At 37.4% G+C, this 17,516-nt stretch overlaps 1 protein-coding gene across 1 annotated transcript in view; it reads left to right on the top strand.

The window, feature by feature from the left end:
• grb10b (growth factor receptor-bound protein 10b) overlaps window positions 1-17,309 on the top strand; it is a 68,446-nt gene extending 51,137 nt beyond the window's left edge. Inside the window, exons 6-17 of the mRNA XM_008432142.2 lie at window positions 430-586; window positions 4,765-4,880; window positions 5,271-5,345; window positions 9,484-9,621; window positions 9,705-9,815; window positions 10,043-10,141; window positions 10,582-10,650; window positions 11,351-11,467; window positions 11,793-11,856; window positions 11,959-12,046; window positions 12,132-12,225; window positions 12,655-17,309. Of these exons, the coding sequence (XP_008430364.1) occupies window positions 430-586; window positions 4,765-4,880; window positions 5,271-5,345; window positions 9,484-9,621; window positions 9,705-9,815; window positions 10,043-10,141; window positions 10,582-10,650; window positions 11,351-11,467; window positions 11,793-11,856; window positions 11,959-12,046; window positions 12,132-12,225; window positions 12,655-12,801 (1,275 nt within the window). The 3' untranslated portion in view covers window positions 12,802-17,309. The remainder of the gene's footprint in view (window positions 1-429; window positions 587-4,764; window positions 4,881-5,270; window positions 5,346-9,483; window positions 9,622-9,704; window positions 9,816-10,042; window positions 10,142-10,581; window positions 10,651-11,350; window positions 11,468-11,792; window positions 11,857-11,958; window positions 12,047-12,131; window positions 12,226-12,654) is intronic.
• Window positions 17,310-17,516: the final 207 nt, after the last annotated feature.

Below are 17,516 nucleotides of genomic sequence, written 5' to 3' on the forward strand. Positions count from 1 at the left end.
TACACTATGGTATATTTGTCTCTGTATTACAGTAAGAAGATGGCTTTGGAGATGCTCGCCTGTGATTTCTAACGCCATAATTGCTACACAGTGTTGAATATCTGTTCTTTTCCATTGTGTGTTATAATGACAAGCCTGTGTATTGTATGCTATGGTTCATGAAAGGTCATCGCTGTGTTGAAGGGGGGGGGAAAAATTGCTTACTTTGACCATGTATTAGGCTGGTTTGACTGAATTTCTTGATAGTGTCTTTCTTTTTTTTTTTATAATTCCGAACATTTGTGATTGATTGAACTTAAGTAACAAATGTATATGACAACTTTGTTGAACTTTTGATTCAGATTTTATTTCCCCCTGTTTTCAATCCATGTTACTTAAACAATCGTCATTCTATTTCTTCTAACCTTGCCCCCTGCATCTTCTTTTCAGATTGTGAAGATCTTTAGCGAGGACGGCATGTGCAAAGTTGTGGAGATTCCAGCCGACATGACGGTCAGGCATCTGTGCCAGCTCCTGGTGTATAAAAGCCACTGTGTGGATGACAACAGTTGGGCACTTGTTGAACACCACCCACTGCTAGGACTAGGTAAGAAACCATGCTCAAGTCCCCTTGGGTGGGTGAGGATGTTGCAGCGTTATCACTGCCTTACAGAAGTGCATTCCTGTCTCTGCGCCATATTCATGCATGGAATTATGGCTGCATAGTTGGGTGGGCAGAATAGACGCATATTCTAATGCAGGCATTTCTTGAAGCGCGAGTGGATGAGCATATTGTATAACATAAGCGCACACTGGCCAAGGGTAACGTATACAGAGAGAAGTCATTGTAGCTCATCTGTGTTTTCTTATGTAAGGAAAAAGCTTTTAACAAAATGGAATTTGCTTTGAGTTATATCTAAGCAGCTTTAATTTACACATTTTTTTTTGTTGCATAATTTAAATTTAGTGTTTAGTATGCTTAATATGAAAAGCCCTTCATGACTGAGATCATAGCTGTAATGCACTTTAGTCTTTTGAGCACACAGACAAAACAAACTGTTGGAGTTGGAGTACGGGGTTAGATTTTAATTGGAGAAGCACTGATCACAGATTTCCAGTTTTCTTTGAGGTCTGACCTGCTGATCTTAAATTCGATCAATGTTTCTGATGACATTATAACACATAAGAGACAATTTGCTGCTTATTTTGGACAGAGCTTTTAGTTTTAAGCCAATGAAAAATACAAACATAATACAAGATATACAAGGTTTTGTCTATTTATGCTTCACTCCAGATGTCTTTTATCATATCATTACAAAAAAAATCAAATTAAAAATTGAAAGTACATGTTTGGTACTCTGATAATGATGCATAGTTTGTTTAGTATTTGAAGTGGTTATTATGATCAGTCAAGTGGAAAATTGTCCAGTTCCAATCTCTGGTGGATTGAAAGGTGCATTTCAAATTTTATTTAATTTTCTTAGAGTTATTTTTATTTAATTTTCTTGGAGTTATGCAAGATCAATAGCTAAAATTCACTCACTGGAGTAAATTCCAGACAAATTTGAAATTGTGTTACTCAAGAAAATTAGCTAAAATTGAATGCTTAATAATTAGAATGCATGTATTGCTGGCGCAGTGGCAGTTTTTCAGTTTCATCTAATAAGGTGACCTGTAAACCTTTTTCCTGATGATCACAGCTAAGATGCCGCGCATCGGCAACTACTGCCTTGGGGTTAAAATGTTTGGGTTGTTAGCAAGTCTGATTTTTGCATTTGTGTTGTCGCTAACCTGGTTAAACACAGATTCATCCTCAGAAAAGGCCTTATGACAGTTCCATACAGATTGTGTATTTATTTTAATGCAATCATTTTAAACATATAAACCTCAACACCCTGTGCTTGACACTATGTACAACAAATGTGATTAGCTAGCAGCTGACTGATCTAAATTTGTGGTTACATAATACTTGTCACCCAAAAATAAGTAGTTGAAGTTGCTGGGTTTGAACTATCATTGAAGGTTTTGATTTTCACTCATATACCTTTAAGGGTTTGTATTTATTACCCTCCAGATTTCCTTCTTGCCATCTAAGTAGCTTTGCTTATGAGCTAATTGAAAGAAGTAAAATGTTTTTGTTGTATGCAGAGGAGGATCCACACACTAGCAAATGACACTCTTTCCTAATTTAACTCTTACATTTGAGGTTTCAAGTCACTGACAAAGTACAAACTTTAAATTTGAAGTGCCAAGTTTATTTATTTTATTCAGTTATTTTTTCAGCCTTTATGAAGTGGGTCAAGAGAATTGATCGTAACCGCTCAGGAGATGTGATGTACCTGATGAGCAATGTAACAAAACCTTTCTCGACTTCCCCCCCGCCTTAGTGTCAGCGCCTGTGTAACATTATAGCTCCAGCACTGTAATTGACACGCCAGCTAGGTGATGATTGATGACGGGTTTAAAAACCTTTCTTTCGCATTAGAGGTTTTCTTTAGTTCTGCACTGGAGCCTGAAAATAGAAGCACTTACTGCATCAGAGTGACTGTAGTCCAAACAAGATTCAAAAGTGGAGAAAAAAAAAAAAAGAGTAGGAAACACCTGAAGCTTGTTCTTGCAATTTTTTGGTTTGCATTTCTTTCGAGATAGAATTGCATTAGACTTGGCGGCGTGAAATAGCCCAAAAAAGTTTCAGACAACTTAATGTTAAAAACCAGGCCTCCCCTAGAGGGGAGGGTGATTATAAAACACTTATGGAGGACTCATGTCTGCGCAGTTACCCAGATGTTGGAAAGAAGGGGTGTAATTTTAAAAGGAGTTGTGTTTCTGGGAGTGAAACACATCGCCCAAAGAGACACGGTGTAAAAACATTTCATTTCTGCTGCTTAAGCTGACAGCTAACGTCTGAGAGCTTCTCTGTGCAGACTGCTGCGCTTGTCAGGCGAGTAAAATCTTAGGAAATATATTGCATTATTCAAAGTGTGGCTCCCAAAGCTCTAACCTAATATTTCACCATTTATCATGATCGACATGCTTTTCTCATCGCTGCTGCCAACCCTGTGCTGTCAGATTGTGTTGGTTTCTTGTGAATGACATCATTTCTGGCTCAGCGTCCCTCGGTTCTATTATAGTCGTTGTTGTGTTATAAAGAACCCGTTCTGCAACTGTATTCTTTTGTCATCCAGAATAGTTGCTTACCTCATTTTAGTGTTTAGAGGATTCTGAAAATGACATATAATGAAGCAGCGGCAAATTTACCCTTTGTCAAAGGTCGCTTTGCATAACGCTCAACAAAATATGCGTCTCTTTTACTGCAGCGAATAAAATTATTTTCATTTAGATCTTGGTTCTCGTTTTTTTGTTGAAGACGTTTTAGTTAACGCTACTTTGCACTAATGCGCTGACAACTGCTGCGTAGCTGACAACTGTACTTTCCCACTTTACATGGCAACAGCCAAAGGCTTGGCATTGTGCACAAAAGCTGTTAAATGATAAGTTATCATGACCCCAAGAAAAAAAAAAATTTTTTTTATTACCGTAATACAAAATTAATTTAAAAAAAAAACTATAATGCATGATAAGTTAGAAGACAATAAAGGAGCAGCACGCAGCTTGAAGAGCTTCCTGTGTCGCAGCCCAATTCTGGCATGCAGTTGAATAGGTTTACCTTTCTTGTCCGATTAAAAAAGGTGCACAGCTGCAAACATGCCTGACTCATGGGGCGACAGGCTGAAGTGGAAGGAAAGAAATTGGTCGTGACAGCATACAGAGATCGTGACAGAGGGCATGAAAGGGAGGGAACCACACAGCAAACAACGAAATTAAGCTTGGACATCACGTACCACAGCGTCTTATTCCTGTTTGTTGTACTTTGTTTAATTAAGATCTGTTATTTACCTAATTATTAGATTCTCTTTGAAAAAATAAAAGCCACCAATTAAGGGAGTAGCAGAAGTTGAGAGAGTGGAGAAACTGTGTGACTCAGTTTCTGTTTAGGAAATTGATTTAAACAAAAATAAAAAATCACCACAGTTGTGACTATATTCATACAAGAGCAGACGTTGCTCTTGAATCAAAGCTTTATATTAACCCACATTAGGATCTTTTTGGATTTAATATCAGCAGTCGGTTAGTTGGATTAACCTGAAGCTGTAACATCAGCCTGTAATTTAAGATTGTTTTAGCCACAAAAAAAAAACAGCATTCTGGTTTAATTCACACAGTTTCTGAACCCTGTGGGCAGCAGTTTCATTATTGCCCAAGATGATGTATGATTAAGTTGAGAGTGTGCCAGCCCTGTTCATTTATTCATTCATAACACTTGTGTTCCATTAATGTGCAAATGAGTAACGGTGCAACACTGTGACGTTCGGCTTCTAAAACGCAGACTAACAAGGCGCGGATTGTGGGAAAAAACTGCTTGATTTGCATTGGGAACAGGTGGGGGAGTCGCACACTACTGGAATGTTTTTTATAGGAAATTAAAGGTTCCAGGAGCCTAAATTTAGAGCAGCCAACAGTAAGGGTTTGTGCTTTTTTATTTCACTTTCATTATGTCGCTTTTTTTTTTTTTTTAATTATTTCTCTTTCTGTCTGAAAATAAATCCCAGTGACTTTCTGTTTATAATGTGACTTTTTGTGCTGGTGTCAGTGTTTCTAAGTGGTTATTATGAAATATGCATATATATAATATATATATATATATATCTTTTTTTTTTTGCTGTTTGTGTTTTGATTCAGACAAAAATAATTCTGCAAAGTAAACAGTGCCCTCTTTGTTTTCAGAGCGTTGTCTAGAAGACCACGAGCGGGTGGTCCAGGTCCAGGCCTCCATGAGTAGCGACAGTAGATTCCTCTTCAGGAAGAACTATGCCAAATATGAATTCTTCAGAAACCCTCTGGTTAGTAGTACTTATTTTTGCCAGATGTCATTTCATCCGCAATGTCACTTTTGAAAAATTCTTATAGAGATATCTTAAAACACTTAAAGCAACCACAGCTGTGTTGATTGGTCCTTACTATCTGTAAAAGCAAAGATGTTTTGGGCAACCTCATTAGTGACACAGCCAAACCCCCAACAAAATCTGATGCAGTTGTCTACTTTTGTTGAACGGTGCGGCCTGTTGTGACAGGTCTGCTTGTTGAAAAACTCTTTTGTTGCCCTTGTGAAACGCTATGACAGCAATTGAACTAATGACATTTGCTTGACGTCTGTTGCTGTCACAACACCTCCGCCCTATAATTATTGTCACAGTCTCTGACATGTCCCCTTCCTCCTCCTCCTCCGCTAGACATTTTTCCCGGACCACATGGTTGCGTGGTGCCAGGAAAACGATCATAAAATTCCACCATCTCAACTCCTGCAGGTACGAACCTTCCTCTCTCTCCATTTGCGTGTCTGTGTTTGACTGTCACTCCTCCTCCTCCTCTTCCTTCTCTTGACACGCACATAGTGTCGTTTGCTCAGAGTCACCACCTGCCGCGTACTGTACAATCAAGCTGGCACACCTCACCCCTGACCCTTAGACAGCATGTCTCGTCAGAGGCAACAGTAATAACTACTGTTGATCCTTTGTTGACACACGACTGTCTCGATACGCGCACCACAGCCCAACCACCTGTGATGGATGGAATCAGGCCATTTGAAGCGCAAAGTACACCCTGCCTTGCAAGAACAGACTCAGCCCTTGAACATTTTGTAATATTACAAGCATCGACTTATTGGAGTCTATCCTAAATTTATGTGATAATTCACAAAAAGCGATGCATAATAAATAAACAGTCAATTTGTGAGCAATTTAATCTCAGTACAAAAATACCATACAGTAAGAAATAAAAAAAAATCTGGCAATATCCAATAAAACGACAATGAAATAAAATAAACAATACAGGATTAAAACAAATTAAAATCTTTGTAGTTAACTAAAAACAGCTAACATAAAAATGAATAGACACCAACATTTCCCATTTTCTCAAAGGTCAGGTTGGAAAGATTGATTTTCAGAAGAGAGTTCAAATCAGACAGAAATCATGACTGATTTTCATAGCTGATGTGGTAGAGTATGTTAATAAGACAAGCAATAGTTGTGCTTATAGCCTTGAAGAGTGGCAAGAAGAAAAAGATGGCTGAACAAAAACCACATAAAGTCCCATTTGAAGTGCAGCCTCAGATCACACTTCAGCAAACCTGAGGGATATTATATTCCATCCTCATTGTGAAACATGTTGGTGGCAGAATCATCATGGGGTATGTATTTTTTTCTAGAAGGGAGGCTGTAAAAAAAAAAAAAAAAAACTGGGGTAGTGGTTATTAAGATATTAAAATTCAACTTAGAAGACAATGTTTTGAAGCTGCTATTGAAACACTCTTCTTTAAGTTTTGTTTTGTTTTGTTTTGGGGTTTTTTATGTGCAATGAGAAGATTTACTGAGGCGAGCTGATTCCAAATGGCCACAAATACAGGAACATAAATGTCTGCAAAAATACACAAGTTTATGGTTCTAATGTAACAAATCGTGCAAAGCTTGAAGGATTGTAATAGTTTTGTAATGCGCTGAAGTTCCTTAACTAATTGGAAGTTTGTGCAGGTCTTTCATATGTGCGACAGAGCTGGGTTCTTGGAAATTTGAGGGGCTTTGGTCTTAAAAAAAAGCAAAAAAACCCAGCCTGGGTTTGTCTTGGAGAGCTGTCAGAAACAGATCCTTCTGTTCATCCTTTGCACTCAGAGAAAGCTGCTGGCCCTCCTTCTGATTATACAGACGTGGCGCTCGACATATATTAGGGATTGGAAAGAGCTGGAGCAGTGTCAGGAATTCCCTCTGTTTGACTTCTGCTAAATTCACAATCTTCTCGCTCAATTAGAGCACAGCGATGCGCTCTCTGAACTGAGCTCGTCCAGGTGGTTGCAATAATCCATATTACACAAGAAATATTTGACTGTGGGGAAGTCAAGGTGCTGTGGCTCTGAAAGAAGGCTGTTTGAGATATCGTTGTGTGTGAATGTGTGCTTGGCCAGTGTTGGGAAAATGCATGAGGCCCTTGATGATATTCTTTTTTTTTTTTTTTTTTTTTTTTTTTTAAACACTGCAGAACATATGCTTCAAATATTGAAGAGGCTTCTGGCACAGTTTGTCTTTTCAGCCGCAAATCACCGTTCCAAATCGGATTTATTAGCTCAAGCTGTCACTTCACTTATTAACCTAACCTGCTTCAACCATCTGGTCTCATCGAATTCACACCCAGGTCACAAAGATAGGAGTTTTGGACCAACTTTGGACCACAGATAGAGTTTCTTTCGTCTCTTGCTGTTCTTTCAGCTACGAGCAAAAGTGTTTATACATCTTGAGCTTTTTTTAGATTTTGACATATGATAATATAAAACATCACTGTATTTAATTAGGATTTTGTCTGATAGTTCAATACAAAGTCACATTACTAACCTTGTGGCAATACTTTGGAGACTGGCCCTTAGCTAGAATTACTGCTGTATGTCTTTTGGCAAAAAAATATTCAATATAATATACTTCAAGAAGCTAAATTTGTTTGCTCATTCTTCTTTGTACAATAAGCCCTACAGTAGATTGGATACTGAGTGTCTTCGAATAGCAAACTTTATATTTTGCCAAACAAATCCCCAATTGGATTGGAGTGGTCTCGACTTGGATCATTTTAACATAAGAATGCTTTGATTAAAGTTCAGGTTTGATTTCTGACTAATTACCCTTCTTCTACCAGAACTACTCGGTTCCTCAGCTAGTAGGGACTTCGTGTGGCCATCTTTTTGTCACTCTTCAATAAAAGTCACATTTAAACAGTTGTACAGAAAAGATCAAGGGCTATGGATAGTTCTACAAGGTAACATACAAGCCCTTCGTGCTAAAAAAAACCAAACTGGACTCAAGACGTTCTACAACGTAGGGAGATCTTTGGTGTGCAGAAACCTGATAGAGCTGTGGCTGCCAGTTCTGTCAGCTGTGCTGTGGTCTCCTGTGGGAGCATCGTTCTCGCCAAACATGTTTCCAGTACCAATAAATGTATTCGTAGAGCTAAATAAATTAAATTAGACTCACCCTATAGATATTCGGGTCAGAGCGAGACGGGAAGTCTCTAAATAACTGCTCTGCTTTATAGATAATACATTTCACCCCTCTGGTATTACGATGACAGCGGAGCACATTCGGCTATCACAAAGACGGCCCCAGAAAAGCCTTGATATCACTCAGCACCGCAGTACACAACAGCTAAGCCTGGGCTGCTGCAAGGTTCTAACAGTACGATAAGCAGTTTCACAGTGTTCACACAAAAATGTATATCGTGCCCACGTTCCTTTAATTTATTTATTTTGAAACTGATATGTGAAACTAATTAAAAATACGTAGCAAAACCTTGATGAGTTTAGTTTGTAATGAAGCATGTCTGTTCAACAGACTATTATACCTTTTTACCATAGCAGTCTTTTTATAGAAACAGAATATATCAAGCTGACATTAGCCAGTTGATGAGTTGCTCAGGTTCAGTCTTTAGTGGTCTGCGTTCCAGATGCAGCCTGTCTTGTAGGACAGACTTGCTTGAGTCAGCTACGCACAGTAACAAGTGAGAAAGGGGCAGTGCTGCATTGCTCTGCTGCATACAGAGAAAACTCAGTTACTCAAGCACTGTATACTATCTTAGTGTTGACTTGTAGACAATGTTAGTTTTTAAACTGTAACTTTAAAGAAAAACAAAAATTGGTCGACTTTAATACGGCTGGTAAATATCCTATGCAAAAACGGAGATTTTGCACACCGAGTATATGAAATTTTAATTTACATCTATACACATGTTGTCTGCAAAATTTAAGTCTTATCACCATTTAGTCCGTCTAATGTTCATCCTAATTATATCCATGATCTCAGGTCAAAGTTTCTTTGCTAATATTTAAGATTCCTACTATACTGTCTTTTGCATGACTATATTTCTTACTATTAACCATCTCTGGATCAATAAATTGCTAAATAATAAATATGCAGTCATATTCAATAAGTCAGAATATGCATATCGTCTGAAGATAACAACCTTTGAGCAGGTATTAAGCGTACATTTCTGTATTAAAAATGTTTTTAATGGTAATATTCTAATCTTGAATATTATGTTTCATTACCTGAAAGCAAAAAAGAAACATCATAATAAACAGAAATAAAGGCTTTAAAACATCAATGTATTCATAATAATTTATATAATGTGTTTTAATTTGTGAACTGAGTTACAGAAATACATGAGCTTTTCTAAAAGATTCTGCTTTATTATATGTATACTTGCATAATGTCAACACAAAGCACGTAAAATGAATGCATTTTCACATGTACATAAATTACCCTCTTTGTTTTACGACCAGTGGCAAAGTATGCTTTTATACAGAGACCCCAGATTACTCTGTTCTTTCTGTTTGCCCTACCTACTGCTAAAATGGAGCCTTAAGGTTTCAGATGGAGTCAAACAATAAAAATCTTCCTGCTCCATTTTCAGAACTTCCTTTCGCCCAGCACCTGCCCAGAAATCCAGGGATATGTGTACATGAAAGACGTGGGCAGGAAGTCTTGGAAAAAAGTTTACATGTTCCTGCGTCGCTCAGGACTCTACTGCTCTACAAGAGGAACCTCAAAGGTAAATGTAATCCGAGGAGAAGAGATTACTGACGGCGGCCGATGCTCGCCCTCCTATCCTGACTTCATTCCCTCTGTCTCCAGGAGCCCAGATATTTACAGTTGCTAGCAGACCTGGAGGACAACAGTATCTTCACTGTCATCACAGGCAAAAAGCAACATGGTGCACCCACAGACTACACCTTCTGTTTCAAAGTGAGTGTCAGACACTGCAAGTCAGATGAAGTTGATTTTATGTCATTATGGGAAACTGAAAGTGTGAAATGTTATGAGCTGGGAAATGTCAACCTGTCTCTCCTGAATGGTTTTAAAAAATGCTTTACCTTTAATGATCTATGAGCAAAGTAGATCATTTAGGCACATGTGCTAGAAATAGGGAGTTGACCATGCCAAGAGATTAAACTCTACATGTTGATTTGCAGCTTAATAAAGCCATAGGAGAAACAAAGGAGCTGAGGATGCTGTGTGCAGAGGACGAACAAAGCAGGACCTGTTGGATGACTGCTTTCAGAATCTTTAAGGTACCTCATCGACACTGTCTAAGATGTAATACTATCCAACTACCAGCTTTCTATAATTTGGGGATGGGAAGAGTTTCTGGAACAAGACTAAAATTAAAAGGATGTAATGTGATTATCTTGTTAAACTATCAAGATACGTGCAATATGTTTAGTATAGAAATGAACGGTTAGAATTTAGCATCAGCCAATTTTTTTTGGATTGGTTTTAATCAATGATGAGGCACATTAGGTGCATGAAACCAAATATATACCCAGAGCACGTTTTGTTTCTCTTTTTTGTGTTAGAATCCTTTAAAAAAAAATTGGAATCGGTGGAATCGGAACTTAAATACAATTGAAAATCTGTACTGGCCAAGAAAACCGTGATTGTTGCATCTGCAGTTTACAAATAAAATTGTTGCATTGGTGTTTACATGTTTGTCTTTTTTCCCCCTTGACAGTATGGGATCATATTGTACCAGAACTATAAGCAAAGAAAAGCATTGCTTTCACACTTTTCAGCTCCTGTGGTAAGTTTTTTTTTTTTTTTTTTTTACATCTGATAAATTATTCCTAAATGGCAACTTCAGACAAATCATCTTGAGTAAATCAGGGTTAGCCACACCCAGTATGTCTTTGATGTTTATGGCTGACGGATGCAATAAATTCATACTGCTGCACAGCACAGAACTATAAAGTGCTTAATTAGACGTTAAAATCATTATGTGTTTTTAAGTTAATTTTGAATTATTATTATTTTTATTTTCATTCTCATAGATTTAAAAGATTTAAATGATTTATTTATTAATTTACTGCCTTTGAATCTTGAAGATATGTAGGATTCTTACATGTAACACTACTTTACTTAAAGAGGATTTGGTCTGAATTTGACTCACAGGTTAACCAGTCTACGATTGGGTTTGTTACACAAGTGAATTTATTTAATGCTGTGTTGCAGCTTAAGAACTATTAAAATAATAGTAATAATCCTATGTGATTTTATCATATATTTAGTTCAAACTGTTACTTATCCACAAGAATAATGCATTTTGACACATTTAAAGCACTGTAGTTCCATTTATTTATGTACATTGCGTAAAAATAAAAAAAAATAAATCAAAACTCTTAAATACGCATTGCCTTGTAAGCCGGCATGTTTTGGGCAGGGATTTGTTCACATTGGTAACTTCATCTCCTTTGTAACTGCTGTGTGTTTCTGGCTCCCCCTAGAGGAGTGTATCGGAAAACTCCCTCGTGGCAATGGATTTCTCAGGGAGGATAGGTCGGGTGATTGACAACCCAATCGAGGCTCAGAGTGCTGCCTTGGAGGAGGGACATATGTGGAGGGTGAGAAAAAGACACTGTACATTTAGAAATAAAATCTTAATATAAATTAATTTTTTATGTGATATTTGAAAGTTGAGATGTCATAACAATTTTTTTCTTTGACAGTGAGCTTAATATTGTTTTACTATTTTGATTAACGTTTCTTGCATTCACTCAATTCATTTTTGTGTAACTTTTGCATTTTAACATTTTATGAGAATTAATTTTAAGCAATCAAATTCAAACTTTAGTCGTATTTGTATAGAATTGCTAGAAATGTATCTGCAGCTCTTTGTGTCATAAATTAATGACGGTTGCTTTCTGTTTCTGTGACACTTTCCTTCAGAAGAGAAATCGAGTGAATGCTTTAGGTTCCCACAGTCCCTTACACCAGTCTTCACTTAACTCAGGTAAATCTCTAGTAACATAAAAAGTGAATAACCTGGTGTTTTATCCTACCTTTTTGTATCATCATTGAAACATTTTTTTTTTCTTTTTTGCACTCTGTGCAGTCATCCACATAGCTCAGCTGTGGTTCTACGGCAGGATAACCAGAGAGGAATCCCATCGTATTATCCACCAGCAGGGACAAGTAGATGGGTGAGTCAGCTGAGCTGATAGGAGGAAAGGCATCCCGAAAATCTTTGTTTCCTCACACAGATTTTGTCTTCTTTCTACTGTGAAGGTTGTTTCTGCTGAGAGTCAGTCAGAGTAACCCGAAGGCCTTTGTCCTCACTTTGTGCCATCATCAGAAAATCAAACATTTTCAGATCCTACCGGTAAGCATTTTATCTTAGTGACGTCTTCCTCCTACAAGATCCTACCCCCCCACCCCAAAAAAAAAAAAAACAAAAGCCTTGTCAAGATGTAACAACATAAAGGGTTCTCACACAGTTGAAAGTCTGGAATTTCACCAAAGTATTTTGGGATCAGCATAAGTACAGAAAAAGATAAGAGTGTTGTCAGTTACGTCAGCTTGTCTGCCTATCTATCCGTTTGAGAAAAAACAAGGAATTTTGACATAAAAGATGTGTGTGAACCTTGAACATAAATAAGGAAAAAAAAATGCTATTTTGTTAAATCTTGAGGTCATAATTGCAAGCAAGTTCCTGCAGACATTTTAGAAAACAATTTTTGATTTGTCTATAGAAGAAAGGTTTGTCTTGGTTGTTTGTCTCATGCTATGTGGTGCTCTTGTTTTTATTCAGTGTGAAGAGGACGGCCAGGTCTTCTTCAGCCTCGATGACGGCGAAACCAAATTCACAGACCTGATTCAGCTGGTGGAGTTCTACCAGCTCAACAGGGGCGTCCTGCCTTGCAAACTCAAACATCCGTGCACCGTCGTGGCCTTATGACATCTTCGGACCATGTGACCGTCTGAAACTTGACCTGACTCTGCCTGAAAACTAACAGACAAAGCGGAGGGGATCGCTGTTCTCTCTGTCGTTTGTTCTTACCTTTCCAAGAAGCTGGTGAATTGACTGATGTTTCGCTGTTGTCGTTTTCTATTGTGAGTCTGCTGGACGTTGCTGACTGGCTGGATTTTTTTCTCCTGATTTTCTTGGACGTTTTTGTGGAAGCCGATGCACGACTTGCTCATGGGGTTCCACTTTTAAGAGAAAAAATAAGCAAAACAAAGATAAAAAAAATGAACACTGCCATTTTGTGTCGTCACTGTTGCAAAAACGCTTCATGAGATGCCGGCAATATTCATCAATAAGCTTGGGGGAGGGGGCCTCAAGGGTTGTCTCTCGAAAATCGACTTGATTTCCCTTAAACTGGACAATCAGCAGGATTGAAGCTATTGTGTGGACCATTTAGTTTCTTTCTAACTGCAGTGTCATTTGAAGTGTTGATGGCACATTTTCAAAATGTATATCACGGATGGAGATTATGTTCCGTTTGTTTGAAAAGTCGCTGCGGTGCACACAGCCTTTAAAGGTGCGTGGCATCTCTTGGTGCATTACTCAACTAGACATGGTGCCACCACACCATGTCGTTTTTGGCGTGAATGGGCATGCCCACATTTTACCGTGAATTTGATCTGAAGGCACCTGGCGGTCCTGCGTGAAATTCTTTTCAGTCTTTGAAACGTTACGTTTGTCAAACCTGCACTGTCCTCCCTTTTAGAGATTTCCTTAGCACAGTTCCTCAAAAAATTGCGTTTTTGCATCTGTTTTCCCTGCCATTTGAATGTTTGCAGCTCTATGTAGGTCACATTAGCCACAGCAGATCACTTGGTGCTCAGCATTCTGGGTTGCCACACCGTCTCCAAGATTTCTGCTTTGAAATATCCACAAAACTGTCCAATTCTTTTCATAATTTTGCCATTCAGTCATTAGCAGCTAAGTCAGAGCAGTTATACTAAACAGACAGCTGATTGTATTGTTCAGTTTTTTTTTAATTCAGGTATGGTAAAAGGAGCTTGGGACTGAGACTATATTATTGCATTCACATAAATATCGCCATTTTATTAAACTGGCCTGTTTTAAAGAGTTGATTCGATTTGGATAACTTCTGCCTTTCATGAAACACTTTTCCACAAACATCTGTATGGCCCATTTCACATTGGACTAAGAATTCAATGCAATTAAAAAATTTGTCTTTGCACGTTCTTGGAAAGGTCTGCAGTGAGCATCCGTAAGACACGTAATAGAGTGTGAAATTCAGCTCACTTGTTTTGAAAAGAACTTAAGTGTTCGGATTGTGGTGGTTCATAAAGTAAGTGGTTCATAAACTACAGGGGGCTACCTCGAAGGGACAGCGTTGTCTCCTCCTCCAAAGCTGTTCTGACGCTGGTGGTAGAGATGGAAAAATCTCTCCCAGACACAGAAAGAAACTCTAGGTTATGTGGAAACAACCCTCATGAAGTAGATGTTGTAATTTGTTGAGTGCTGCGAAAAGAGAAGCCTCATCATTGCCTTCAGCATGGAGATGGTTTATCAAATGGTTTGAATGACAAGTCATTGAGATAGATCCTGGAGACTGAAATGCTCTCTTAATCCAGTGTGAAGTGGGCCTTCTCAAATGACATGAAACACAAAAAGCAATGCTGTAGATTGCGTGAAAAACACTAGACCCAGATTGTGCTGCAACTTTTGTTCCATAAACTAGTGTTCTCTATAATTCAATAAGTGTGGCCTTTTTCCCCCTAGCTTACTTGTACACAGACAATATTAAATACCGCCTCTGCTGTCTTCATATAATTTTAAATGGCAAAATTCTATACAAGCTGCTGGTATCATGTAAATTATATGTGTAAAAACAGAAACACATTTAAAACAAAGGATGCAGACCCTTTCTGCATCAATCTCGTTACACCTTATGGAGCTTGCTACCGAATGTTGCAAGTAGGAAATGGATTGATTGAGATACATTTAGTGGCTATGTTAGTTCTTTAAGCAATGTCTGTTTATTTGTCTTTCACTCTCAGAACAGTTGTTGGAAATGTTGGCTTAAAATGTGTCTTACTTGATTCCCTTTTGTGATTGGTTAAGCCCCTGTTTCTGTAATTAACAAGAGCTAAAATAGTTTTATTGTTAGAGTTGGATCTTTACTTTATATCAACAGAAAACCTAATGAAAAGCAAAATCTATCTAACCCTAAACTCGACGTGTAAGCTTGAAGTCCATTTTGTTTTTTTACTTCCTTTTTGTCACTTCTCACAAGTTGCTGCCAATATGTAGAGTATCCTGCTGTGAAATGTCTCTCATAAATAGCAGTCTTTTTTTTTATCATTTGTACTCCTGGGCTTTTAGATTTATCTTTTTGTTGTTTTTAATTCAGGGCATTTTTGGTTGCCTTGTTTAGCTAAACAGCCAGCGGATTTTTTTTTAGATATGCGTACTTTTGTACATCAACAGCCATCTTTTATTGACCTGCAGGTTGTTAAAGGATTTATGTCTATGACCTGAGATGCAGAATAACAGCACTATGTTGTCTCTCTGTGCAAAGTCATCATAATTTATCTAAGATGCAATGACATTTTTTTTTTTATTTGATTGTCTGGTTTTTATTGATGCAGCAGTGTGTATTTATTTATCTGGATGTGTCTGATTACTTGAAAAATTTAGACTTTTTTTTGTTCTGTCTTAGCGCTGTCTCTGCTGTTTTTCGCTTGTCATTACCATGAAATCATTGTGACTATTATATTTGTAATGACATTACCTGAAATTATGTTTTCCTTTTTGTTTTAAATATTCCCAAAAGAAACATTGAGATTCACTAATTTCAATTTTTTTGTGGCCAATTTCCTCTCCTACTTTTGTACAAATTCTTTGACCTTCAAATATGGAAGTTAGCCTATTCTATCTTCTCTTTGAGAACTATAAAATACAAAGATAAAAGAAGCATTTAGATCCCTTTGTTCAAGCCTTCCTGTTGTGAGCATTCAATTATTGTCTATATTAGGAGCAGATCCTAGGTTATGCTTCTCACTGTAAAACTGTCCTGCTAATATTTTCTAACAAAGGCAAAATGATTAAGAATTTCACATTTTAAGCTTCCTTTAACAACTGCTATCAGTGATTAGCACAATTAGATTAACTAAAATGGCAGTAATATTTAAAACAAACGTAAAATAATTATGGGGTTCACATTTTAAGTTGGTTTTAGCAACGTACGTTAGCGATGTGTGCTTTTTTTATTCTTAGCATAACTAAAAACAGCCTGTATTTTCTAGAGAATGTAGAATTCCAAAGAGACTCCCAGCATTTCCAAATCCAGCATGTTCTTGGAAAAACAAGACAGAGGTTAAGAGCTAAAAGAGATTAGCATTGATGTACTTTGTTTAGCTCATCTGTTATTTGCTGAAAGTCTTGCTCTCTCACACCCTCTTGCAGCGTAATTTAAACACAGGCCTGTCCCATCATGTCTTTGAAAACTCAGTTCCTTTCTAAAATGCTTTCACCTGTCTCCTTTCTTTGAATTTATCTTAAACACCTTACTGATACTAAAAATTGATAAGACATAGTCTCCTATCCTCCGTTACTGTCTCCAACCTGAAGAGTATTACTTTCAGTGTACCCGGTACCTCTTAGCTTGGTGCAGACAGTGAGTTGAAAAAGAGGCTTTGATCAAGATGACAATCTGCAGATTATGATTTCTCATTCCATATATATTCAAATGACAAGTGTCATAAAGTTATGGTTAAAGCACACTGACGATATTAATGTCAATTTTAACCTTGAGAATGAACAGCAAGATGAATGTTGTAAAAATAAAAACACAAAAGAGGAAAAAGAAAATAAACAGGGTTTCTTACTAAAAATACCAATAAATATGCGTATTCAATAACCTCTTTTCTGAAGCTGCCCTCACAACAACAAAGTCTGTTAAATGTGTAACTTAAGAAAACCACTAGGTGTCACAATAGAGCAGCAGTTTACGTCTAAACTGAAAGTCAAAACAAATGCCTAATTCAAAACCAGTGTCAAAAAACTGAGTCTGCTTAGATAATGGGTATGAACTGGCCTTAATAGACGCAGGAAGTATCTTTCTATTGGACCCTTTTTACCTCAAAGTTTCTTAGTCAGTGGAGAATCAAATACAGCACAAGCAGCCTTAACAAACTTAGAAAATAAGTCTTGAAAGCATGTATGAGCAAACGGTGTCTGGGTAAAACAAACATCAGTACATGGTTGTAAAGCTGACCGTTGCTCCATACAGATTCACTATGAAACTTTAAGACAATTTCAGTTCAAACCAACAGTTTCCATTTTTTTCTGAGAAATGTATTTATTAGGCAAACTGCAATATTTAATTGATTATGTTTTATCACTTGCTTAATTGTGGATTGGAGTTGAAATTGGTGAAATTCGGATCATGTCCCTGGTGATATCACAATAAAACAAGTGGATTGTTCTGTAGTTGTTCAAAGGTTTAATCCAATACCTGTGAAATTAATTTCCACTTTTTTTCAAAACTAAGATCTTTAACTGGCTATTGTGAAGAGGTCTCTAGGTTTATGAGAAAAAGAAATATTACTTACCATAAACACTTTCACTTCATCAAGAACTCTCAAGCTGTGTTAGTCTCCGCTAGTGTTTATCCCATTGTGTCACACTGAGAT

This window comes from Poecilia reticulata, linkage group LG16 (assembly GCF_000633615.1).
Source record: "Poecilia reticulata strain Guanapo linkage group LG16, Guppy_female_1.0+MT, whole genome shotgun sequence".
Classification (NCBI taxonomy): Eukaryota; Metazoa; Chordata; class Actinopteri; order Cyprinodontiformes; family Poeciliidae; genus Poecilia; species Poecilia reticulata.